At 40.2% G+C, this 26559-nt stretch overlaps 1 protein-coding gene across 2 annotated transcripts in view; it reads left to right on the top strand.

Moving 5' to 3' along the window:
- rxraa (retinoid X receptor, alpha a) overlaps positions 1-26559 on the top strand; it is a 121627-nt gene that overhangs the window by 21312 nt on the left and 73756 nt on the right. For both annotated transcript variants that reach the window (XM_059358243.1, XM_059358242.1), the window contains exon 2: positions 11475-11588. In XM_059358243.1, the coding sequence (XP_059214226.1) occupies positions 11475-11588 (114 nt within the window). The remainder of the gene's footprint in view (positions 1-11474; positions 11589-26559) is intronic.

A 26559-nucleotide genomic window follows, 5' to 3' on the forward strand; every position in this document is an offset into this window, starting at 1 on the left:
CACAAAACTTCTTGCAGGATTGGCTCATGTAAAAGTAATTATTTTACTGCTTACTTTAAAAGCTCAGTGATTGTTGGCTCCTTCTTGCTGTATTTCATAATTTTTACATAACATGCATAAAGAGCCAAAGAGCAAGTTGAGATTTGCAGCCAGAGCTTTCCGGAGCCTTCTCATGTCTGTGCTAAAGACCTTAGGATTAATTAGTGCTTTGCTTTTCTTAAAACTACCTCAGATGTTATGTTTGGGGAAAAACCAATGCCATCTTTTTAAAAACAACATGTTTAGGGATATATATTTATGTCTAAGACTTAGTTTCACATATTTTGTATTTTAGAAACATTGCTTCAGCCTTTTACACACTGGTCAAATAAAGATATTACTTTTAGATGTATATAATAAGATATATTAGAAAAGTACTCCAAGGAACAATGTGTTGAATTTTCATCACAAATGACTTTCTTGGAGCTAAGATGCCAAGCGTGGTCACCATGACGACACCCATTGGTTGGTGGGCTAGGGTTCAGACAATAGGGTGAATCTTACTGAGAACACTAGCTAATAAGTAGGTTCATTTTCTCATAGACTTCTATTCAGTCTGACTCATTTAGTATCCAATGGAGTCGCCCCCTGTTGGCCATTAGAAAGAATGCAAGTTAAGGGCACTTCTACATTGGGTTCACTCTTCAGACCCTGAGGCTAAGTCCATTTCTGTAATACAGTCCAGTGCCAGGTCAAAATGTGTTTATTTTTAAGAGTCAAAAGTCAGTATGAAAAACAGCTCTTTCCCAATGTACAGCAGCCTTAAGCCATGCCATTAATATGGGGCTTGAAATGTTGATACTTGAAAGTTTGCTCAGTGAGAGAGCCCTGTTGTCTCCATTCATTATCTTGGCCCAAACCCTTCATTCCAAAACTTGACTTTGCTCTGTAAGCACCGTTTTCCTGTCCAAGTCCTTCACAGTCCAGCTTGGCTCAAAGTCATACAGTGATACTAAACTGGAGGTGAGCACTTTACAACCAATTTACTGTAGATTTCAAATCCTGGACAGGATTATTTCAATATTTTTCCCGGCTGGAGTGTACTCTCTAATGGAGCTTTACAGTCAACAGGCTGGAATCCACATTGCTGGTTTTAAAAATCCCCCATTCATATTTAATGCCTCCAATTTAAAGAGGCATTTTAGCCAAAGAGTGCACTTAATCCCTGTTTTTAAAACTGTCCTATGAGTGGTCTGTCTTGTGTAATTCTTATTCAACTGTATTATGAATTTTTAGGCTTTTATTGTCGTTCTGGTTTTTAGTGCACACCCATGCACAGCAGCTGGGGCTCCAGATGTTTTTAATTCAGGTTTTGAATAATGTACCACTCCATATTAATGTTTCATGCAACTCAAACACAATTTCCCATGATATGTATAGTGGCTGTCTCTTAATCAAGCTTTTAAGATGCAGATGTATTGTCATTTTAATTTTTGTCATATATAAACATATTGGAATTAATTTTTTATTCGACAATTTCAATCAGTGCTGAACATTTTGCTCTTTCCACCGTCTGAAATGGAAGAAACTAGATTTGTCACTGTACTCAAGTAGATTTACAGCATTGTACCATGTTGGCTTGAATGAGACAGTGGGGGCTGAAGGCTTTACAACCACAAAGGCAGAGTGAGCAAGCCTTGACTTTTTGCATGCGTCGACCTTGATTGGTGAATCTGGGTTAGAGTTATAGGACAAATAGTTCAGGAGAGAAGATGTGGGTGGCAGCACAAGTCCTTCCTCCTGTTTTGTCCTTGGTTGTTGGTACATATTTACATCCTCAGTACTTGGATTCAAGATGTACTGTGCGGCGGGGGGAGGTTAATGGGAGACTTTGTGCTCCTGTAGAGATGGGAGCGTGGGCGTGTGGAGTTAATTTAGCAGGCTAACAGGAAGCGTGCTCTGGGACCTTCCTCCAGGACCATGCAGGCAGCGAGTGGGGCACAGGTCGCTGCACTGTACCACACCTCACTTTCTGCCTCCAAGCACCTCTGCACTGCTCTCGACGTGTTAGATATTCCCCCCTCAGAATATTAATCTCCATACTCTTTATTTTAACATTAGTTGCTGGAGGTAATTCTCTTTGATCACTCCAAAATGTCAGCTACGATCAAGGAAAATCGAGGCCGTGAACTGAGGCCAGAACTGTATCCGATTGCAACCATTAATCAAGGCTAAAAATAGCAGTTTTGACGCTAGATTAAAACAGTGCAATCTAGGGTGAATCCTACAAAATACTGGCCGAATTTCCCCCACCGCGATCCATTAGAGGAAGCACATAAAACAAAGTTTTATCTCTCCCTTTCTGAGGGTGATATTTCACAGCTGAGAATGGGCCTGTGTGTGCTGTGCCAAGGGCTGTTGGCATGGGCAGATAGTCCGTCATGTGAACGGCTACTGTAAAGATCTGCAGCGGGATAGTCGATTTTTAAATGCTTCCTTGTGTCCGTTCCCGGGTGAAAGGAACCTCTTTTTTACCCTCGCAGCTCTTTTTTTGAGTCCAATCACACAAATTTGATTAGAGTCGTTTGCCCAAGGAGCTGCTCCGGCTGCTGGGCTGCAGTGAGGCCCTTGTTCCCCTTATTTGCCCCGGAGAAAGGTTCTGACGTGGACAAGCAGTCTTTGAACCGGCCCCTTCTTTTTCTTCCCCTCTAACCTCAATTACCACACTCTTTTGGTCTACCCCCCGTCTGCTGTGGCCTGCCTTTGGCTTCATCACGTCACAGCAAGTGAGACAAATGGCTGTTATAAATTATCAAGAACTGCTGCTTTGGTGTCATCTAAGCTTAACCCCGGCACTGTGTAGTGTTTGATACAATCCTTTCGAGAGAAGACAGAACATCTCTGTGGGAAAAGTGAACCTGAGCCACAGCCAGAGTACACCCAGTCTGTCTGTCAATCAGTATTGAATAATCCTCAAATCTTTTTTAATAACTCTACTTCACAGCCATTATATTTGCAGGTGTAGTGTCTGTCTGGAAGGAGTTTCGTTTTGGCATAAAAGTCAGTGTGGGAAAGAAATCAAACCAAGAATTAAAAAAAAAAAAATCTACACCAACCAATCCAGGGACTTGTGGAGGTGGTGGGGTTTCACACCAGAAATTGCAACTGAATTGGAAGGAAGCCTGTGGGCGGAGCTTTGTCAGCGGCAGATTTTGCCACAACCACAACCACACTTACTTGTCTCCAGACGTGTGTTCTCTTTACAAAGTGACAGAATTATGTCTGGCTCTGCGAGCGTAGTCATAACCCGGTGTCACAAGGGCACTGGAGCAGCAGCATTGTTCCATAATTATGTCTTTTTTTAAACTGTGAGGGACATAAATCAAGGTTTTGTAGCTTCGCAAAGATCCAACAGCGTCATAATAGTGTTGGGGTGATAGTGTGTGGGGAAAAAAATACAGTTTTTGTCTGTTTGTTGTATGTTTGCTGCTTTCATGTGCTGTTTTGTGTTCCTCCATGTAGTATGTATTTAAAACAAGTAACAAAAACCTTTGATTTAAATGAATATAATTTACCATTTTATTTTAATTAGTATTCAAAGTTATAGATAAGATATCATCTTAAATAGTGGCTATCATAATATTTTTAGTGTTGTCTTTTCCTATTTTTAATAACTGCAATACAGTTACAGTTACAAGTTATTTTGGGAACCTACCAGACTGCCAATTTTATCATTGGAACCTCATAACTGATGCTTATCTATCAAAAATATTATTGTGTAAAAATATTTAGCAAGTGTCAACCATATCATTTCATCACAATATCCACATTTTGTCAAAAGATCAATTTTCTCCACGTTGTCTAGCCTAAATTTAAATCATATTGCCATGAGTGGAATTGCATTGCTATTTTAAGTTTGGTAAAAGTCCAAAAAACCACTTCTGAGAACTGTCCGTGGTGTGCAGATCGACATGTGCTGCTCAGTAATAACAGTCCCAGCTTTACGGTTTCACAAAGGTCATCTTTGTCAGTTCTACCTTTCCTACGGATGCCTTGCAGCTTCAAATGCCACACCAGGGCAACTGCCACTTTCATTATCCTGAGACTGTGTGAAAGTGCAGACTCAATTTCAGACAAAGTAGGAAGGAATGTTTTTTTCTGAAAGAGCCGTTTACAAAAAGGTGCTCTTGTTCATTTCAAAAGCGCCTCAGTTTAGGTCTCGCAAAAACACAGTGGCTTAATAAGTCATTCAATAAAGCTGTCCAGTTAACTTTTTATTGCCAGCCCAGACCTCAAACAGCGGTTGGTTTTGTGACTCACAGCGCAAGAAACAAATGCAAGTTGCAGATTTTAGTCACATTTGTCTACCAGTTAAGAGACGACTACTCATAACAGCAACCTCCTCGTCATTTTGTGAGAAGTTTTGCCGCAAGTGATCTGGTTTTGTTGTGGCTGAACCTGAGAATTATGTCTTTCAGCCAAGGTCTTCATGGGCATCTGTTTCTGCAGATTTTTAGTCTAATCTTCCATTAGGGCTAAAAGGAGCCCTCAGGTGGCTGATGTTGCCCTAATTCATCCAAGGCTGGGCAAATTATGGCTTCAAAGAAGCTGTAGCCACAGTGAAAAGCAGGTTAGCATTGAGTTTCTCTACGCAGAAACCACTTGTACCTTGATACGAGGGAATACTGTTTGACACAATATACCAAATAAAATATGCAACAGCAGAGTAGGAGTGTGCCATATCGTATCGTTCACGATAATATTGGTATATTTTTTTTATGGTTAAAGAAAATGCATATCATGATATTGGCAACATTCCTACTTCATGATGGAGTGGCGTAAGGCTAACAATTAAAGTTGTTTTAATCACAAAAAGCTACTTACTCTCTGTCGCTAAACACATGCAGCTTTCAAAATAAGAGCACGGTGTATTAGCAGAATCCACCACAGAACTTACAAGAACACTGTCAAAATAAGATGCCTTGAATAAAACATATAAGAACCTTTATTCTCCTTTACAAAATTTCATTAAAATATGCCCCCGAAACCCCTAAATGGTTATTTTTTATTATTTGCTCATACTCAAGAGTCAAGAGTAAACATTTTTTATTTGGCAACTGTTGAGATTAGCACTTCACACTACATTTTAGATTTTTATTTATTAATACAGACTAAAAAAAACATGTTTTCTATATCTTTTTAAGTATTTCGTAATATCGTGAAGTATAATCGTTATCACAAAAATAGCCTGAAATATCGTGATATTCTTTTAGGGCCATATCGCCCAGCCCTACAGCAGAGGCCTGTAAGTCCTCTTTATGGGTCACCTAATGTCTTCGGACTCAGTTCAGCTGCTCTCATTGACCCGTTCTGTGTCCGGTTTGACCGCTCAGGAACCCTCAAAGTCTCAGTAAAGGGATCTAACTTCTGTTCCCAAAGGTAGTGTTTCTGAAACTATTTTAAAAAAAAAGCATGCAATGCATTCAGATAGGCAGAGAAACATGTAAACAACAACAAAAGGATTTACATGTGTGTTAACTGAGTCTATTTTTCGAGCAAGTATAACCGTATGATCAGCATCTAGGTATCGCCTCCAGTAATCTTTATGAGGTTTGCTTTGTTGTCATGATAGATCTGCTCAGGCTTTGTTCTGCTTGAGATAAATACGAGCTTAGAGGCATGTTTAAATTTGTCTTTTTTCCCTTCAAAATGGATATCATCTAGGGGGAGGGAAGACAGTTTGCTGATGGAGCAGATATGCTCAGAAGCAGGTTGGATGCTTTCCATGCTGATGATCGGGATCAGAGAGGGATGCTGCGGCTCAGATGACGAGTGTTTGATTATCAGCTGATGGGTCCTGAAGTGTCTTTTAGCTCCACACAGAGGGCTCAGTGAAGTGAAGAAACGGGGAGAGTTGTTTCAGCACATAGGCTCTGTCAGAGTGGTAATTGTTGGTGTAATGAGACGTTGCTGCATGGGATTAGCTCTCTTCAGAGGAAACCAAACATCACAGGACCATTAAGTGTCCTACTCAATGCCTTTCATTTATTGTAAAACGGCATAAAACGCAAACGCACAATGTGTCGGACACACTTGCAGAAAGCATTGACGGTAGTTTTTTGAGATGAGATGTGAGAATGCATACTTTTAATCATTCACTAAACTCTCAATGATTTTTTGCAATTAATCATCTGTTCACATGTTAGAAAATTGAAGCACAGAGCACAAGGCTAGGTCTTCAGATTGCTTGTTGTGTCTAACTAATAGTCAAAACCCCCACAAATATTCAATTAATTATCAAAATTCATTTTAAATTGGTCAAAATGTGAATTACATATTAGTATGTAGTACTTCAGAGCATAATGAAGTAAAACTAGAGAAGAAAAATGTAATCTATGAATGAAATGTGTGAATTGACAGCATTAAAATAAATATATCCATGCATACATCAGATTGTTTGAGAAATTTTAGTATGTTGTTTTTAAATTCAGATGACATTGTTTCTTACGATTTCATAATGATACAATTCCATTGTACCAGGTACGGAAGAGGATTAGGGCCACACGTGAAAAAAATATTTGACTTCTGACTTTATTCTCACAATTCTGACTTTATTCTCAGAATTCTGAATTCTGATTTTATTCTCAGAATTCTGAGTTTATTCCCAGAATTCTGACTTTATTCTCAGAATTCAGAATTCTGAGAATAAAGTCAGTATTCTGATTTTATTCTCAGAATTCTGAGTTTAAAGTTAGAATTCTGATTTTATTCTCAGAATTCTGAGTTTAAAGTCAGTATTCTGATTTTATTCTCAGAATTCTGAGTTTAAAGTCAGAATTCTGATTTTATTCTCAGAATTCTGAGAATAAAGTCAGAATTCTGGGTTTTTGACGACTCTGACTTTTTTTCACGTGTGGCCCTAATCCTCTTCCGTAGCCAGGCCCTTGGTCGATATTAACTTTCAATTTTAATCAAAATGAAAATTGCGACTCTTTTTAAATTTAACCACATGGCCTTACTCTGGAACATTCCCAAAAAGTATGATATCACACTTGATACCATGTTTTTAAAGAAGAATTAGAAAATATGAACTGAAAATGAAATCCAATCATGAGTCTATATCGAATCTTGGATTTGGAGAATGGTGACACATGAATATAAAACAGAACAGCAGCAAAAGAAACAATACATGCATTTTGCTTGATAATTGGTTTTAATGCTTAAATCGTCTATCTTTACTCATTCACTGTCAAGTCTTCTGTCTTACAAAACACAAACTCTAATGAAATGGATATCTCAAGGACATGTGGATGAGCACTTGATGGACACACTCATGTCTTCAAGGCCGTTTGTAGAGGACGGGAGGGAGGATGGGAGGGTGTGTTTTAAACCAGTTTTCTCCTCGTGTGGAGCTTTGAGGCATGCTCTCTAGTATACCGCTGAAGGTGAATGGCATTCACAATGGTGACCGTGGCGATTGATGGCTCCTCTGCCGGTCTGTTCTCCTGCACGCTATACCAGGACCTTAGCCTCTGGAGTCCCATGTGGGAAAGGCTTTTTTTTTCTTTTTATAGCACCTGGGAGATGCATTAAGAGCCCAATGAACTTTGACCTTGGGCTTGATCACCCTGGCAACGCAGGACACGAACAATCGTTACACTTAAAGAGAGCTCAGCTGCGATCCCTTAAACTCTCATAAATTCTTGAATGTATTTCATTCAAAAGAGTGGAGTTTGTGGGATCTTGTAAAGTCTGCATGCACTTTCACTGGTGCATCTGATAAATGGGAATTGTCCGTTAATGAAAATACTTATCAGTGAGGTTTGTTATAGAAGCATATTTACACACCTTTGTTTCATTAGAACCTTGTCATTAAGCCTTTCTTTTATTAGCCCCTTATATCAATAAAAGCCCTTCTTTCATTAGCGGAGCATCTCAAAGGCTTGCCGTCATTAGCACAAGGTTATAAATGCTGGATGCGATTTCATTAGCAGCCTATCTTTAATGAGGAAACCCCCAGTGTGTTTACATTGCTCTGATCCCCCATGATCGCCGGTAAGCATAATGCTGATTGGCTCCGAGTTGGGGGGAGCATTTGAGCTTGTCCCCTGAAGATTGGATCATACAGTTATTAACGCCAATGAGATTCTCGCTGCTTAGAAGTGAAGAGAGATCAAACATTTCTATAATCAAGGTCCTGCTAAAGTATACGGGCCAAGATGTATTGATGCAGCGTGATAGGGAAGATTTAATGACAAGACATGTACCAACCTTACCACTCATGACAGCAGATCCCTGAACCTGCACATACACGTCCGAGCTGCTGCTGCACTTTCATCATTCACTTCAAGGCTTGAAAAGTAAAGCCCTTCATTTAAAATAATTTATGATGCCAACAGGAGAACGACGCATACATGGCTCTCAAATCCATAGTTTCTCAAACTGTCAAGTAACTTACTGTTTAATGATCCATCTTATACTATTTGATTTTAGTTTTCTTTTTCTAGATCTGTGTATTTACATTTTAAATAGCAAAGGATAAAGTTTCTGGGTGTTTGAACGACATACTTTTCTAACACTGCTGTGTCCCGTGGGAACATTAGGCTAGTTTATGGCTTGTAGTGTTCGGCTCTTTTTGGGGAGGGAGCTGCTGTCTGCTTAGTTTACTCCTGATTTTGGAAAAGTCCAGTTTGACTGGGAGCCTGGGCTCATATGTTAATGCCTTAATGTTCAGTGACATTGCTCAAAGCTTTAAACCATGTGTCATTGTTTGCCCTTCAACCCCTCTGTACAGCCAGGAATGTGCGGTGTTTCAGGAGAATTGATTCGTTTGGTGAAGATGGGGAAAATGTGGCTGATTGTAATAAATGGAGCAGGGTTTAGAATTTTACGAGATTGTACCAGGAGAAACCAGAGTAAATCCACCTTAACCATGAGTACTGGAAAAAAAATCTAAAATACTAAGTAGGAGGGGTATTATTGAGTCTGAGGCTAATAAAATTAGGTGATAGTGAAAGTTTGAGGATTACAATGCAAAAACTGCTATCATAAACAAATCGCTATCATCACTAGATAGAATGTATTACCTTGTAAACCAAGTCAAGAGGTGAGTACTGAAAAATAGAATAAATACAAATAAAATAAGTAGCTTACATAATTTCAAAATCACCCCAAACAATGTTTTCTACATTGTATGTTTTGTAAAAAAAAAAAATGTTTATGTCGGCCCATATCAGACAACATACACGCTGATACTGATGGATACTCTATGTCTGTGATAAAATTGACCGGTGCATTTTAAAAATGAACTAATTATTGGGGTCTAATAACAAAGCACCTGTAAACATAAACAAACAGATGATAAACAGATGGAAGTGTTAATCAAATTCAATGTCCTTTTGCTTGGGAAATTAGTTGTTGACATGAAGGACCTTCAATGGTTTATCCCTTATTTTTGTTCTTTTTCGTGGTATCATTTGAAATATGTGCACTACGCTCTGGATCTGGATAATATTATTTGTATGCGTGACACAATATGAATCAACTTCACCATCTTAATCACGGCCATTAAGTATCGGGGGTGATGACAGACGGATATATGCAAATTTTGGCAAATCATACTGAAATGATCTCAAAAGATAAATTGATCCCAAGCTAAGAGGAAAAACATGTTTGATTGTGTTTTGGAGTCAACTAATCCCTTAAGATTGGCAACGAATTTACAACTTTTTCAGAACTTAATCACACACATGTCTTAACTCTAATCCTGTCATCTCTTAAGATGTAGTAATGTTGAATCAAACATAGAGACATTAATTGTCATTAAATATTACTTATGCCCTTCCAACACGCCTTTACAATTAATGATAGCCATTAAAGTGAGTTTTCGAGTCACTGCTGTTATTTTCAGTTGGTATTTTCCCAACATCTGATAGCATTATTGTGTTCAGAAAACAATGAGATAAAGCATTTGAAGAGAAACATGTTTACTTGGAGTTAAATAAGACAGTCCTCGTCTGTTTTATTTAATTCATGATGTTCAGAGTGATCTCAGGCTGTCTGTGTTTGCTCTGGCTGGTCCAGACTCGCTCTGCCTTGTCAGTCCCTGCTTCATCCGTAATGCTAATCAAAGCTTTGAAGAATGCATCGGACATGAACGCCACCCCCCACACCCTTCTCATCACACATCCACATAACTGCACATGCACACGGCACTGACTCCCACTCACACACCCTTATAAGAAGAAAGTATCGGCGTCCCAGACAGCTTATCATGGGGAACTAATTCAATATCCCTCTGCCTGTTTTAAATGTCATTCTCTGAGCTCATCCGGAGTGACATGTTTTTCATGGTGGAAATAAAGGCGCTTTATTGGGCTGAGAACACAGTGACGAGGGGGGTGGGGGGGGCAGCGCCTGCTGCTCTTGATGTTTGCTGGAAATCTAAAGGTCCTCATGAGGAATGAATAAAGTTTGGATTTGCAGAGATGTGCAGATGCCAATGAGATCCGCATGAGCTACCCAGTCGATAAAAACCGAGCGAATCCTCCTCTGACTGACTGACGCAGAAGTTTCTACTTTTGGCTAGAAGCTACAGTGTCAATCATGAAATGAAATGCCACCCATATGCCACTTTAAGTCCAGGGTATCAACAGGGATATTCAGGAAATTCAAAAGGTCATCAGTGCTGCAGGGCTGGAGTTTGCCACATATTTGCGATTAATTGTTTGATTTATGGTGCATTTGTTTTTTAACATTTTGGTGCTGTAATTCAAGAATTATTTCCGCCGAACATTTCTACTGTTCTACTGTCTACTACTGTAGGTTTATTTGTTGCTCTTTCTCTGTGCTGGATAATGTCAGTGACGGTTGAATGCTTGTCTGGAGGGGGTACAGCCCTACTCAGTTGCTTCATTGTGCCGGATAATGACTTCCCTATTGAAAATGACCCCTATGACCCCAGAGACAGACAGTAAGACGGCCTCATCCAGCCCCTCGAGGCACCTCGGCCCTAATCTGGCATTTTGCCTACACAGATCTGCTAACCTCAGCCCCTTGCCCGGGCTGCTTTTTGCCTCCTCCAGGCCAGCCTCGCCCAGTCTTCTGCAGGCTCTGTCCGCTCTCTGGAGCCCTCGCCCCGGGTACAGCCACAGAGCTGACATGACCAGTCAGCTGGTAAGGAGGTTAGAGTGAAGGCCAGCCAGCCACAGAACTGTAAATGTGAGAGGTTGGCTGGGGCTGATGGAGGGCACGATGCTGGCGGAGATATGTTTTTTAACTTCACCCCACATGCATCAAACAAAAAGCCCCTAAAGGCAAAATCCAATTTTTTGGCATTTGGCTTTTTTCAGCTGGAGTCGGCCTTTGTTATACCAGTGTTGTATGCCCACAAGAGTCCTGTTTATCATCAACTGGAAGCCATTCTTTTCTTTCTATTCTATTCCTTCTTTATCTAATTTTCTGTCTCTTATTTTCCTTCATGTCTTTCATTACAGGGTTCCTGAAGCCCCAGTGCTCGTTGGCTCCTCCCATGCAGCGAGGTCGTTCGGGCGAGGCTTGTTCCTGTTTCAGTGGCATGTGTCCCCTCCACCAGCGTCGCCTATCCTCAGGTAACACCACCTTGTTGCTACCTGGGTACCTGTTGGTTCTTGGGTAAAATGTAGGAAACACCTCTGTGAGATGCCAGGTTAGAAATGTGTTTTTGTTACATAAATCAGGTCAGCTTTAGGATTTCTTTTAGATGAGGAGCCTTTTATTTTTAGGTGCAACTCATGACCTGATGCACTTCTTGAGTCTTTTTGTCCTATAATTGAAAATAGCATCTCATTTAATTTAATTTAATCTGTTTCATGACATCAAAGGCAGTCCAAAATAGAACGATATTGGACTTTTGAGATGGTACTGATATCAGACGATAATCATTCACAGATTACAGATATGATGGCTATTGCAGTGAATTTTTGAGCTGGAATGAGGAAAACATTAACATTATACATTCAATATATCACATTGTCAGCCAGTGCTAAAATGATTAAATAATCTAAAAAAAAACATTAGTACTGTATGTTAAGTTACATTCAATCGCTGACCATTTAGATAAATAATAATAATAAAAAAATAAAACCTAACACCATTTCTAAATGTCCCCAAGCATATTTTTTTGCATTATAATCTCTGTGAAAAAAAACAAATTTAATTGGGTGCATATCAGACATCATAGATGGTACCATTAGGTGGAATTGGGATCATTATGTATAATGTAAATTAACAGTATTATCTAAATCAGGTATGGGCAACTGGAGGCCAGGGGGCCGCATATAGCCCACACCCTCACTTGAAGTGGCCCTCAGTACAACTACATGCATTTGAGCATGAAATCTTAAAAGTGCAGTGTAAAAATGCACAAAATTACTTCTTGCAATTAATGTTGGTCTGCTGTTGCACTGAAAAAAAATCACAGTAAGTGGTTATTTTTTATTTGCTTCAAACCTTTTGTATTCCTATTTATACTGTTATACATGCATTTGAGCATGAAATATGTTAAGTTACTGCACTGTAAACATATTTGAAATTGCAGTTTCATCATATCTGGTTAAGTGCACGCTCCTATATGTGGCCCTGTGGTAGTGTCAATGAAAAATTGTGGCCCCCTCCAGCATTTAAGTTGCCCGTCCCTGATCTAAATAATAATAATAATAATACATTTGATTTTCATAGCGCTTAAAAGGTACTCAAAGTTGCTTAACATAACAGAATTGAGATGCACATAAACACAAAATGCAGAAAAAGAAATAGGGAACCATAAATTTCTATGATGGATAGTTGAACTGGTTTTGTCTTACAGTGGGAAGTATTGCACGCTCACAAACACACGTACACACACCAGTGGCTCCAGTCAGATGTGTGGCTGGGAGCCTTTTTGGAGGCAGCATTCAGTCTGGTTTTCATACTTATTAGTGTCTTTGCATGCAGAGCCTCAGTGATGGACGAGTTAACAGATCTGCTTTGAGATCGGCCCTTTCCTCCGAAACACCGCCCCGTCCTCGCAGGCCAGCAGGTTCTGACATCAGTTGATATTCTGAACTGAACTGTCTGGTATGTGGCTAATGAATAGGAGACAGAGCTGTGCAGAACATGGGGTTAATGCTGATCCATTTATCACTCCGTCCCCAAGGCTCGCTGCCTCGGCAGTGTCAGTGGTGTGGCCAGCTGAGCTGCCTGTCATGTGAGGAGAGCATGACTAGTATGGCAAGACAGAGTCACATAAACATAAACAGCTCCACGAGCGCAGCTGTTTGACTGATTTAAAGTTGGATACCTTTTTATTTCTGTCCTTGAACAGTGACCTCTTGAAGAAGTAAATGTTCAGGCTTATTCTAGTGTTTTGTTTTAGTTCTGAAAAGATGTGATTGTGTAAAGCTTTACAGAAATATAGATATATTGTTAGAGAACTCAGCCAGAAAATCAAGTGTTTTCCCTCTTTGTCTCCTTGTTCCATTTTGCTTAGCACGACAAATAAATCCATTCTGGTTTGCTTTATTTTCAATCATTTCTACCCTGCTTTAAGTGGTTCATTGCTTTTGAAATGTACAAGTAGATAACATTAACTGCTCTGTTGAATCAGTCTTCCAGTGTTCATCAAATTGTTTGTAAGGGAAGGCACTTGAAACATTCAAGAAAATATCATCATGACATAAATATTTTGTTGAACAGGTCTAGTTTCCTGGTGATTCCATGTTTTTTTTTTCCTTTCTAGTCTGTATCAAAACGATGAAGAGCCCTCTCAATAATTAAAATCATTCCATCTTTTATACCTGCCAGTCAGATAAAGCTATGATATAACATGATGACACATATCAGATCCATAGCTGCAAACATGTCCTTGTCTTTTATTACTTTTTGTAAAGTTTTGACCTCAAAAATCACAAACAAGCTGTTCTTAATGACCTTTCAAAGAGGTCATACTTAAAATATAAATGAATGAAATGTGAATAGATAGTAAAGTGGTTCTGTAAATCATATTTGTTACCCAAACAGTGTATGCAGTTTTGGTTCACATTGCCTGGTTGTTGCATGCACTATTCTATATCTGGAAAGTGAAAGTTCAGAATAGGACACAGACCACAGGCACAGATGGGAATTATGTCCCTGCTGCAGGTTTAGACATCACTATAAAAACAACAAAACATATGTTTGCATAGATAAAAAAAAAATGGCTTTGTCTTGTGATTATATTTTTGTATTTTGTTGTGCACTTTCTGTTGACTAATCCATTAGTTGATTCATTTAAAACTTCTGTAAAACTGAGTTTCTCCACAAAGAATCATCTAAAAGCACCACTTTTTTTCTCCACAATTTCGTGTTATGCTCAACATTCTCGGAAATAATTCATACAGCCAAAACCTCAAATTAATAGACGATTCAAGTAAGATAGAGTAGCCCAGGTTATTATTGTTTTTCTTTTTAGAAGATCATGGATTTGTATTGTGTCAGTCGAGGCTGGATGCGAACCCACTACCCTCTCTTTCACATGCATACTTTTTCATGGACATGTTTGAGCACGATCGCTGAGGTGCACAGTTTTTCCACCAACCTCACCCCCATCTTTGTGTATTTTACAGAGCTATCTTGATTGATTGCAGCATTTTTTACTGTCACAGCCTGCAGTAAGGGTGGACGTGCTTCCTGAACAATTAAGAGCATCTGGATTAGAAGTGTAGTCTTGCTAAAGTATGTCAGAGGTTTTCCTGCTTTGTGTTGTGGCTATTTTAAGAGCAGCAGCACACTAGGATTCGAGTCATGTTAGATTATTTTGTCTACCTCAGATGCAGGGGCAAGTGAAGAGAAAAGGAGGGGTGAAAGTGTTGAAAAAGAAGGATTTTGCTATCTTTTCTTGTTGTAGTTTCACCACATGAGATGTTAAAGTCAGTGGTGTGTTAAATGCTCCTGGAGCAGCCAAGAGCAGAGTGTACTAGAGAAAATGAACTGTTAAGTCATAGCAGCAGAGGTTGGACAGCCGCTCTGGAGTCTAAAGTTTATAGACCCTGTAATAATCATGGGTCTAATTATGGAACGTGTTACTATAAATCCACTAGTGTCCCCAGATCGTGTGATTGTCCTCCAATCTCGGCGTTCCAGCCGCCCGATACGGCCACAATGACAAGCTGCTGTGGGAGGCGCGAGGCGTGTAGCAGTGACCGAGCGGGAGGTTTCTGGGAAGGCTTGCGAGCCTCGCCCCGGGGAGCCGTATTCAGCAGAGATCTGCTGAACTCCAGGCCGCACACTGATGTGGCCGGGCTCTGGTTTCAGCGGTTTTACATTGTTTGGGCTTTTTAAAAAAACAAACTTTTACTGGAAGGGGGCTGTGAGAAACGTAGTGCTCGGGCTCGCGCTTTTCCGCAGGATCATTTCAAAAAGGCAATCATTTAGTGCTCTTTATGAGAAAACGGAGTCATGATGGGGGAAAAAAAAAGTTTTTGGGGAATTGTGGTGTATGAGGTGAGAGAGAGGGAAAGCATAAAAGAGGGACGGCATTGAAAACAGGGCTTTTTGAAAAGGCCCTCACAATGCAGGCCTTGTGCTGTGATTTGGTCTGTCCTCACCGAGCTGAGCAGAGGAATGGAAAAGATTATCCGCAGGAATGTCTGGGGTGCCCTCAAACGGAGCGGGCCGCGTGACTGGCCAATAGGAGTGAGGCCTGCAGAGCGGCGGGCTAATTTTTTCCTGATGAACTCAGCCGCCTGCTCCACAATGCAGTCTGATTGCCAGAGCTGAACCCACATATGGTCTGTGTTTGGAGGGTCCAAATGACAGGACCAATTCTGCCTGGAGAGAAAAGGGGGTGGGGGTGTTGGACGTAGATAATTATTACTGGCTCCCCCTCTCTTTTATTTCATTAGGTTTGGATGTGGCCGAGCGGTGTGCCGGAAACACACCAACATAATCTGACTGTCCCGCTTGCAGTTTCTCACTACCTGCTGCGGTTAACCTACCAGGTTTTGATTCATCACTCTTCATTGATGTTGTTTTGCACAAATAAATAGCAATTATGCCCAAAGCCAAGCCACATTAGTGTTTTCACGGCAGTCCCACTTCATTACAGTGCCTCAGAATTATCTCACTGCCTCACAAATCCTGCCAATTAATTTGGAACCCATTTGCTATTCAGAGTACTTGGAAAGAGGCTCTCCATCCAGAACCGGGCCAGAGTAAACTACAGGGAAATGCAAGTGACACAGCTCCAGCTCTGTGCAAGGAATGTGTGTGTACGCGCTCATTGTTTTTCTGTGTGGCACTTTCTAGCATCAGCGCAGCAGTAAAAAGCCATGTGGTGGGCCTCTGGAGAGAGGCAGCATGTGTTTGTAGACCTTGTGGTCACACAGCAGGGTTTGAGACTACAAGTTGGGGTGGAGAGGAAAAGGAGGCTAAAGAGAGAGGTTGGAGGGGGGGTTAAAGTGGCTCCCGGCTCCTCATATTTCCCATCGCGGGGTCCTGCAGAGGTGAGGAGGGTCACAGAGAGGGAGCTCGTTAGCCTCAGTGTGCTCCGTGCTCCCCGAGCTCTAATTGGCTGGCCGGTGTCGGCGATCTCGCTGGCTGCTTCCTGTTAGGTCAGGAGCCAGAGGGGCCGGAGGACGCCAAGCTGCCGATTATGGACCCTGGCCCCCATTCATTCAGAACACACACTACAGGTTTTTCTTCATACACAAACTCCAACTTTCCAGACTCATCTTAAGCAGCTAATCTCTGCATTTTTTAAAAATGATTTCCTGGAGGCCGGAGGACTGTGGTTTGTCATAACTGGGATAAGAACTGCCAAACTGTTTGGTTAATTGGCTGTTTTAACTTGTATTAAACTTTTCACATACTGAGGGATGTATTGGCTGTGTTTCCCAAGATATACAAACTCCGTCGTGCTGCTCTTTGAAGTTATTTTGAGGGTCCCTGAAGAATGCTTTATATATTTGTTGTAAAAATTAAATGGCATGGGAAGCATAAATGCAATCTAATGAAATGATACTATCATGAGGAGATTTGAAAGCCTTTTCTTGTCTCTTATATGTAAACATGAGAACAATGATAGCGTGCTAAAATCCAGTCTGATTAGTGTCTGTTTTTATTTTTTGATGAGTCAAAATTGGCCTCATTGCTGAAAAATCAAGTCATGTAATTGAAAACAAATTTGTTGCGCAATATTAATAAAACTTAAGAGCACTTGTCAGTTTGTATCAGATGTAGATGTTAATTGAATTAATGAGGAAATATGGCTTTTGTCAAATTTAACCACAAATTATCACAATTGTAGATATAACAAACGTCTGAATAAAGCAATTAAAATACATTTTAACAAAGACAAATGTGTTTGTAAGGGACAGTGTACCAATAAACATTTAATATGTACTCAGAAGTCACAGTAAAATTATGCCTGGGCAACACACCAAACTATAAACACAACATCTGACATTAATACGTTGTGAAGTTGGTAAACATCGTTAAACATCGAGCTTACCTGGAACAACATTACCATCTATTTTAAGTCATTTTTCTGGCTGTCTGGTAAATAAAACTGAATATTTACTCACTTTTAAGTCTGTATTTGGTCCCTACCAACAACTGAGGGACGTGTCTGGCTGTTTAGCTACTAAATGCTCCACTTCTACTTTATGTTTACCAGTTAGTCACTAACTTTGACTGCTGGGAAGGCAGCATAGAGTGGGTGTATGAGACTTTCTTTTAAAAAAAACCCTTCTTGTCACGATAACACAGATTTTAGGACGATATATTTTACCAGAAACTATCACGATAAATGATAGTATCCTTATATCGATGGCATTTTATTTTTAGAACCATATTAGAGCATAATAAGTACATCCTTTTCCACAGCAATGAATTTTTTAAATCTCGAGAATATTAAACATTGGAATTGAAATGTGGAAAATGAAAATGAAAATATCCTCGATAAATAAAACATAAATTAATAAACTGCAACCAAAAAAAATAAAATAGACTTTCAGGCTTTGTTAACCAAAAATTGCAAACAAAAAACATTATGTATTGTATTATTTTATATTATAAATAACATATAAACAGCTGGAATTGCTGCTTGGGAAATATAGTTTTTTTTTTTTTTTTTTTTTGGCAATTCGTACTGCCTGTCAAACATTTGCAGCATTACTTTAAACCTCTGAAGTCCAGGAGATTTTGGTTCAAATTTGTCAACTTCCTATGCATTCTGTCTCTGTTTAGCATCTTTCAGTCTGTCCTTACATAAAACGTGTATTTTCAATAAATAGATGGACTCCAGAGGGTTAAACACAAAAAAGCACAAATAGTCACGCATGTAAACGACAATATATCGAGTCCAGAAAAAAACTGTTGTGTCCATTTTTATACATCAAACGATAAGTCGATATAGTAATTATCGTGACAGGCCTACTTGAGACAGAAGATAGAGGCTGTGAAAGAAAGATGCTGAAATGCCCCATAGAGCCAAAAGGGAAATGAAGACTCCAGTACAAAGGGACTTTTACTTTATTTTCCCATTTATGTTCTCCTATTTTTTTATTCAATTCAATTCAATTCAACTTTATTTATAGAGCGCATTTCATGCACAAGGCAGACTCAATGTGCTTCACAATGTATACACATAATTACAGTTAAAAAAAACAACAAAAAACACAAAAAAAAAAAAAATCGATTACAAATTAATTGAAGAGTGCAGGTAGACAAGCTATTCCATATTCACCACATATACACTTACTTACTCACACATGTGCACCCACTCCCACAACCACACATGCACACAATTCAACCAAATGCTGTAGAGAAAAAATAGGTTTTTAATCTGTTTTTAAAAATGGCTACTGATGTGGCAAGTTTTATGTACTCGTCTTTTTATCTAACGGGGATTCACTGAATACCCGTAATACCCGTCCATCATATCTGCCAGTGGGATTCCCCCGAGTGGCTTTGCCCCTGGTGGCCAGCTGCCACCACAACAGCAGCAGTTGGGATGCATCTGCAGAGATGGAGGTCTCCATGCTGGCACAGAGTGACGGCAGCCATCCACGGCGGGTCACCAGAAATCAGAGAGACTAAGCCTTTGATAACTCTCTGAGCCTATAATCCCCCAGCAGCACCATCAGAGTGAAATGCTATCTCATTGTTACAGCTCAAACTCAGCGGAGAGCGAGGTGAGCAGGCAGCCAGGGACACGGGGGACAGACAGGAAGTGGTTGTATCTCTGCCATCGTGCACTCGCTGTCATCTCCACGGTGTAATTGAGGGTGGTAGAGTTGAGGGTTGAGAGTTGAACTTGAATTTTTAACAGCTCAAATTCTCAACGGTTGTCATTATGAGTTTAAATTTGAATCATGGTTGCGCAAAGGAAACAACATTTAAATTGAAATTATCAGGAGTACAGCATAATTTAATGCCTAATGAATTCGTGAGCGGAATACAAATTTATCCATTGTTCCTTTTGCTTCTTAAAATCAGAGAGAGCTCTTTGTTTTATTTCAAGCAGAAAACAGTCTCTTTTTTGTTTTAAATTCATTTTCTGTCGCATCCTTGGATATATTTAGCTTGTCGATAATATATTCTCTCAGAGGCAGTTTACGCAGACGAGGTGAAATTTCTCTCTGCCACAGATTCCATCTCTCCTCGGAGTTGATCCTGACCCCATGAGTGGGGTTTACAGTACAGTGTGTGAGACTTTGCATCTGGAAACGGGAAAGAAAAAAACCCTGCATTTTTTATTAACATCAATTAAACATGAATAAGCAAGTTCTCATTCTTCAGGCCCCATGTTGCCTAACACAGAACAGTATGTTAATCACAGCAAAGCACGCTGGGTATGCCGCTGAAATATACGGGAGAATTAACGAACGGCATGAATATAAATGAATATGTACGTCTTAACCCAGATATCTCAGTCCTGATTGTATCTGGGCTATGGGCCAGCTGATAGACACATCACAAGCCGAGGAGTCGCTCTGGCTTTCCTGTCTGCTTAAGCCTGATCCTGAGTGCCATGTTTATATCTGAGAGGCTGACTAAGTGTTGACGGTCCTCTTCTAACTGCAGATAAACATTGTGGATTGGGATATGAAAGCACTGCATGTGTTTCACAAAGGATAGGTAGGCTGGCTCATGATACACTGTGCTCAAATGTGCAAAATGTGTTGTTCCCATGCAGAAAATGTTTACATTTTCTCATTTTATGACCATTTTATACCACTAATGATAATATCCTAGAATAATAATAATGTCTTTTCAGAGAGCAAGATACTTTTATTTCTTCGGAATAATCAAACGTTGGAATTGGACATAAAAAAATGAATTGAAACCAACCAAAACATTAAATTAAATAAAATCTACTCTATCGACTCTCGGGCTCTGTTAACAAAACTTGCACTTGAATAAATATTAAGCATTTGGCACAGGGGTATAGCCATTAATTCCTTAACAGGCAATGCACTGCCAGTCCACTTCCACAATGGTTAGGACCATATTTTTCAGTTCATTCAGTCTTGTGCTGTAAAGAATCACTTTGGCACACAATGGGCAGTATTATACAATATATGGACATGGCCTCAACAATTGCAGAGCCTGATAAGTCGATATTGTTGTTATTCTGACAGGCCTAACCACAGGCAGGGATAAGTCATGACAATAGAACGGGGGAAAAAGTCAACAAAAATCTGCCATATGTGTTGTGATAGATGATTATGCTGAAAAACAAGAGTGCAAAGTAAGACAGGATTATGAGAAATAGCATCAGTGCCTCTTTTCTTTTCTTTTCTTTTCTTTTCTTTTCTTTTCTTTTCTTTTCTTTGCACCAAAAGGATTTGTCTTGAACATCTGGATCAGCTAACAGCAGCAGGGCCAGAAATTTGGACAAGTCCAGACCAAAGGAGGAAGCCAATTTCTGTGATTTATTTATCATGTCTTATTTTCTCTCGGAACCATGCGTTTCCTGCTTGTTATGCTTTGCTTGCAACATCCGACGCTGCTTTGCTAACTATGAAAAAACAACAGCACAAGAATGCAGGAACATTTTTCTTGGCTCTTAATAACTCTTAATGTTACTTTTCTTGTTTGGACATTGGGTCACCATGTTTGAATACGTGGCATTTTCCTTTCATTTTCCTTTTATTATGTAATCTCCCTCTAAACCATAATGTTACAGCAGAGTTTCTACACGTCCACCTCAGTCCACTTCTTGTTTGTTCACTGGCCTGTGTGTTAAGTAGGTGGTAAGGGAGCTCAGGTGTACTTTTAGAGTGGCCTGGGAGCTTGATGCTGTCAGTGGCGGTTCTGGCTGTTCCTTCTCACTATGGTCAGTTGCCTCTGTCCTCGTCGATGGGAATTTGAAGGGCAACGACAGCTACAGATCATCACACTGTGTGCATCTCCCTTGCCCCTTGAGGAGAAGAGAGAGAGAGAGAGAGAGAGAGTCAGATGGTTAGGGATGTTAGGGGAGAAACAGAGAGAGGGTGGGGAGTTAGCAGAGGAGAGAGGAAAGGAGGGGTGGGCTGTCGGTATTTTGATGCTAAAGTGATTCGACACGCTTGGCATTATAGCTGGCTTGGCAATGAGGGGGAGGGAGAGGTAGCACCACCGAGCGCTTGATCCGAATGTCACCGAAGCCGATCTCATGAAGTGCAAGGTCAGAAATGTAGCACCTGCCACCATAGCTCCGCCCTTGTGCTCCCACAAAGGGCAAACCAGGAATCGAGGGGTGTAGGGTCGAGGATGAAGGTCTGCAGAAGACGTGTACACGAGTGAGGTGAGGGGGCAGGGGGGGCAGGGGGGCAGGGGGGAGAGAGCCCTGACCTCCCAATGTCACATGTCTCTGCCGCACAGCAACAGGCCCACCCGAGTGTGCTAATGCAGGCCGGTACATGCTGGGATGTGAGAGGTGGAAGTGGGGGAGAAGTGTTTGCAACTCCCACATGCTTTCTCCTCAGAGAGCCACTTCTTGAGGTGCACGGAGAAAGAGAGGGGGGGAGGTGCGGGAGGTGGGGGTGATGGTAATTCCGCGGCTAATGGAAATGTCTTGTCGGGACTCTGTGTTGGTCTGAGAAGCTGGCGGCCCTGGAGGAGCAGACTGTGGCCGCTGTGGCGACACTAGAGCTTTAGCCCCCGTTTCACCAAACAAACAGGACAACAGCTGAGAAGCAAGAAGTCGAAGTTGGAGCCACAGTGGTGATTTTTGTTGTTTTGCAGATCAAAAATGGAGCGAGTTCAACTACATATTGGGTCTTATCATCATTGTTTTGGTCATCATTTCTAGCAGTTATGATAGTTTGACAGACTGAACATAGAAATTGCTACACATAGCCATTTTGAGAAACTGGCAACCAATTATTGGCCCTTTGGTTGAAGTGAAAAATAGGCAGAACATGCACCGCAAAATAAGAGATAAGAGAATAAGATGATTGATTGTGGATCCCTAAAATGACACCAACATCATCTTGTCCGAGACTTCAACATCAAAGGTCATATGGTAATGGGAAAACAGTCACTTGAAAGGGACAGAACAGATGAACAAGCAACCAGAGACTTGCTGGATTCATTGTTGAGGGTTTAAGGGAAACAACAGAAATACCAGTAATAAAGAAAACTGTGTACTGTAAAGTGGGACAAATGTTCATGGTGTGTGGATGATCATTTTAGCATTCAAATGTATTTTCTCCTCCACATACGTTTGGCTAACCTCAGGGTTTTCTTAGATCTGCTCATGCGGCTGCTCAACAAGTGCAGAACAGAAATGAAGTGGAATCACCCTTTAAACCAGCCGCGCTCTTGCCCATGGGCTCCGGGGCGCAGGAAGACCCAGGGCGTTGGCGGGTGGGAACTGTTGCAGAAAGTTGACCTTTAGTTGTCTGCCAATGCAGACGGCTTAGTCAATGGGACTGTGTGATGGAGTAGAGGCTGTGTGAAAGAGCGCACCAAACGCCACAGGGGCATCATGTCCACAAGTCCATTACAGTCACTGACATTGAGCTAATTGACTAACGCGTTTGTGCAGCAGTGGTGGCTTGACTTTGAAATGAGGATGGGGAAAGGGAGAGTTATATCCAGGGAGAGTGGTGGAGACAGTGAGAGATTGCAGAGGGAGGGGGGGCAAAGTCAAAGTCGAAACTCGATGGCTCAGCATTGACATATCTCTGGTTGTTATTTATCACATGGTTTTGGCTCTGTGGTTCACTTAACTAGACCTTTATGAATCATACTGATAAGATTTCCTGCTTCACAAATCTTCAGGGGGCAGAATGATTTGAATGGGTAATAATGGACAGCAAATCACTCATTTTGATCAGTGACAAAAGGCCAAAAGGCCAACTATTTGCTGGTTCTCAGCAAGCTATTTGAAGATGTTTCCTTTTGATAGAGGAGAGGATTTTAAGTGACCTTTTGAAATTTCTCAAAAATGTCATGAAAATTAAGGTACATTTCCATTTGGAATTAATTAACCAGGCAGCAAGGTAGTTTCATCACAGTTTAGGCACGGTTGTAATCTTCAAATAAACCTCATCTCTGAAGATGCCAACAGCAGAATCAGCTGATCAGTCATGTGGAGTAACTGTTCTGTACATCAGAACTTTTTCGGCAAAGTCAATACCATATCCCGTTTAGCGCATCAACAAAGGCAAAAAAGGCAACAAAAAAAAACCCCATCTCAAGTGAGTGTGAAAACCTTTGTGCAATTCGGGAATTTTTCCATTTCGCTTTTGTATTGCAATTCTTCAAAATGTGCATAAAATACTTGCTCTCTTCCCCGTGAGGCAGCAGTCGGCTCCCCCAGGATGGGGTTAATCATTTATGTGACAGTTTTGTACTGAATATTGTAAAACCATATAGAGGCACTGGAACATTTAGTCCCTATCTGGTAATTCTCTTCAAGTAAAGATCTCAATCTTCCGGCGAGACAAAGGCACCAGGACAATACAATACCATAAAGAAAAGCCGCCACAGGGCCGAATGTCTTGGCTCTGTGTATGGTGTCTCCATTTATGCATCTGTGTATGTACTGTATTTAAAAGGCTGTGAGCTCTTAATATCTGCACTGAAAAAAATTGGAGTGACATTTACTTAAAAAGAGCTAGGCAAGTTTTTCCACACAGAAAGTGTTTGTAATCTTTACTCAGGCTGTTTCTAAGTAATATTTATCTAAAAGAACCACTTACAGCTTCACTGATGTCCCTCAATTACATTTTACTTGTAAATATCAACTAATCAAGCCAATGAACTGGTGTAGTGAATATTACTTGTAACTAGGGTTGTCACGATACTAAAATGTTCAACTCGATACCGATACTCAGGAAAATATTCAATACTTGATACCATTTTCGATACCACAAGGATAAAAACAAAGACCCCAAAATTTAATAGAAATATTTTTATTAACAAGAAAAATGCAACATGTAAAAATTAACAGAACCACAGGTTAAACATTTATCATAAAAAACAGTTGTGCGAAAAGAAACTGCAATTATGATAACAAGCTTCAGATACTCGAAATGAGTATCGTATCCGGATACAACGTTTTAGTATCGATACTTTTTTGAGTATCGATACTTTTGACAACCCTACTTGGAACAAATGATTCTATTTACATACAAAACTGAAGACACATAATAACAAACAATCACTAAGTAATGCACTACATGAAAAACTGCTATTTTAAAGTAAAAGCACTGAATTTGTATTTCTTTGTAGAATTTAGATGATTGAAATAAGAATTACAGGGCCTAAAAATATTTTTTTTCAGTGTGTCCTTCCAGCTGTGCTTGACAGTTCTTTAGATTAAGCATTTATCTCAGGTGAGTGATTAGGAAGAGCTGACTCCATTGGTCACCCCAGACTTGAAAATGACTTGTTTGGCTCGTGCGCTGTGATGTGTTTTCCACCTACCTATGTAAAGAGTTCCTCAGGGTGTGATTTTATATAGCGTCTATGTCAAAAGCAAATGGAGCAGCAGCAGCTGCGTGTAACCCAAGCTGATTATGAGCATGTATTTGTGTTTATTAAACACCCTCCCTGCCATCTGTTCCATGTATTGTGATACACAGGCAGGGCACGTGTGTATGAGCCTGATGATTACACAACAGCCAGGCTAGTTTTGTGGTGGCGGCGTCTCACCTGACACCAACGCACCAGCGGTTTCATTATTCAGACTTTTGCAGACTTGGCGGCAAGACGCGCGAATCAAAACAGGATGAGCAGACAGACAGACAGCATCAAGTGTCAAATACACATGTATCAACACAGAGACACCAAGATGCTGCACAGTCATATCTGCTGTCGGTGTGCGTACAGATGCACACACAGCACTTAGAGAAACGTGATTAACAAGTGAACCGAAGCATACGTAGAGGACGCTGTGTGTTGACATCATTATGCTTAATACAACAAGAGATTGCTGTGTTTTTCTGCCCTCCATCTGTCTGCCAAAGGTTACATGGGTTAAAAGAGCATTTACAGCGTATGGAAAAACAAACAAGTCTATTATCGCTGATTATACCTTGCTCTTATGTGATAATTAAGCATTTGTTGATTTTTGCCTCTCACTACTTGTCCGCTTAATCATTATTTTTGAACCCAACTCATCCAGTATGTGGGAGTGTAAAAATTAATGCCCAAGCTCAGCAGTGCTGCAGGTTACATAATAATCATAACCTGAAAAGTACCCTATTCTCTACGCAGTATTTATAACACCGCTTTACAGCTCGTGGTTATCTGACTGCATGAGTTATCTCCTCAGATGTTGATACTATCTGAAGAAGAGAGCTGAGAAGTTGACTTTGGCCTGCTTTAATGGCTGGGAAAATGTCTGATTGATCTTTTATCTCTCAGAATGTTACTTAATATGTAACCACGGCGGCGAGCAGTGTTAGCATATCAGCAGAATTCAAAACAGAGATAGATTTTCATAAAACCTTACGCAACGTGTGGATATGCGCTTGTTTTTTTTGACAGTTATGTTCCAAACAAGATATCGTCTATCTCTTCCATCCATGGAAATTATGTAAATTCCAGCATTTTACAGTTTTCAACAGCAGAAGAATACTTTAACTCATCTTCATGTGTGATAAGCTGCATTTATACTATATCCTTTTTTAATGTTGATATTATAATATTATTATTTTTTTTTGTTGTTGCCTATTTGACTATCTTTTTCTGCTTTTAGGTTGCTTTGAATATCTGGCCAGGGACTATGGATGTAAATTTGCTTATGGTACATTTACAGCAATGCTTATCTTAATAAAATTGAAATAAATACATTATATATATACCTCCCGTCCTCTCCATCCTAGTCTGCCTGTGCTTTGCTTTAAATTTGCTTTAAATCAGGGGTCTCAAACTCAAATGACCTGGGGGCCAAAATGACCAAAAATAGACACAAAATTACTAAAAAAAGACACAAAATGACTGAAAAAACACTAAATTACATTAAAAAGACATAAAATGACCCAAAAAAGACACAAAGTTACCAAAAAAAGACACAAAATTACATTACATAACATTTCTTCCAGTAACAACAACGCGGCAGATAATAAACACTCCGCTAGCAGC

The sequence above is a fragment of the Centropristis striata genome, chromosome 19 (assembly GCF_030273125.1).
Source record: "Centropristis striata isolate RG_2023a ecotype Rhode Island chromosome 19, C.striata_1.0, whole genome shotgun sequence".
NCBI classification, from domain to species: domain Eukaryota; kingdom Metazoa; phylum Chordata; class Actinopteri; order Perciformes; family Serranidae; genus Centropristis; species Centropristis striata.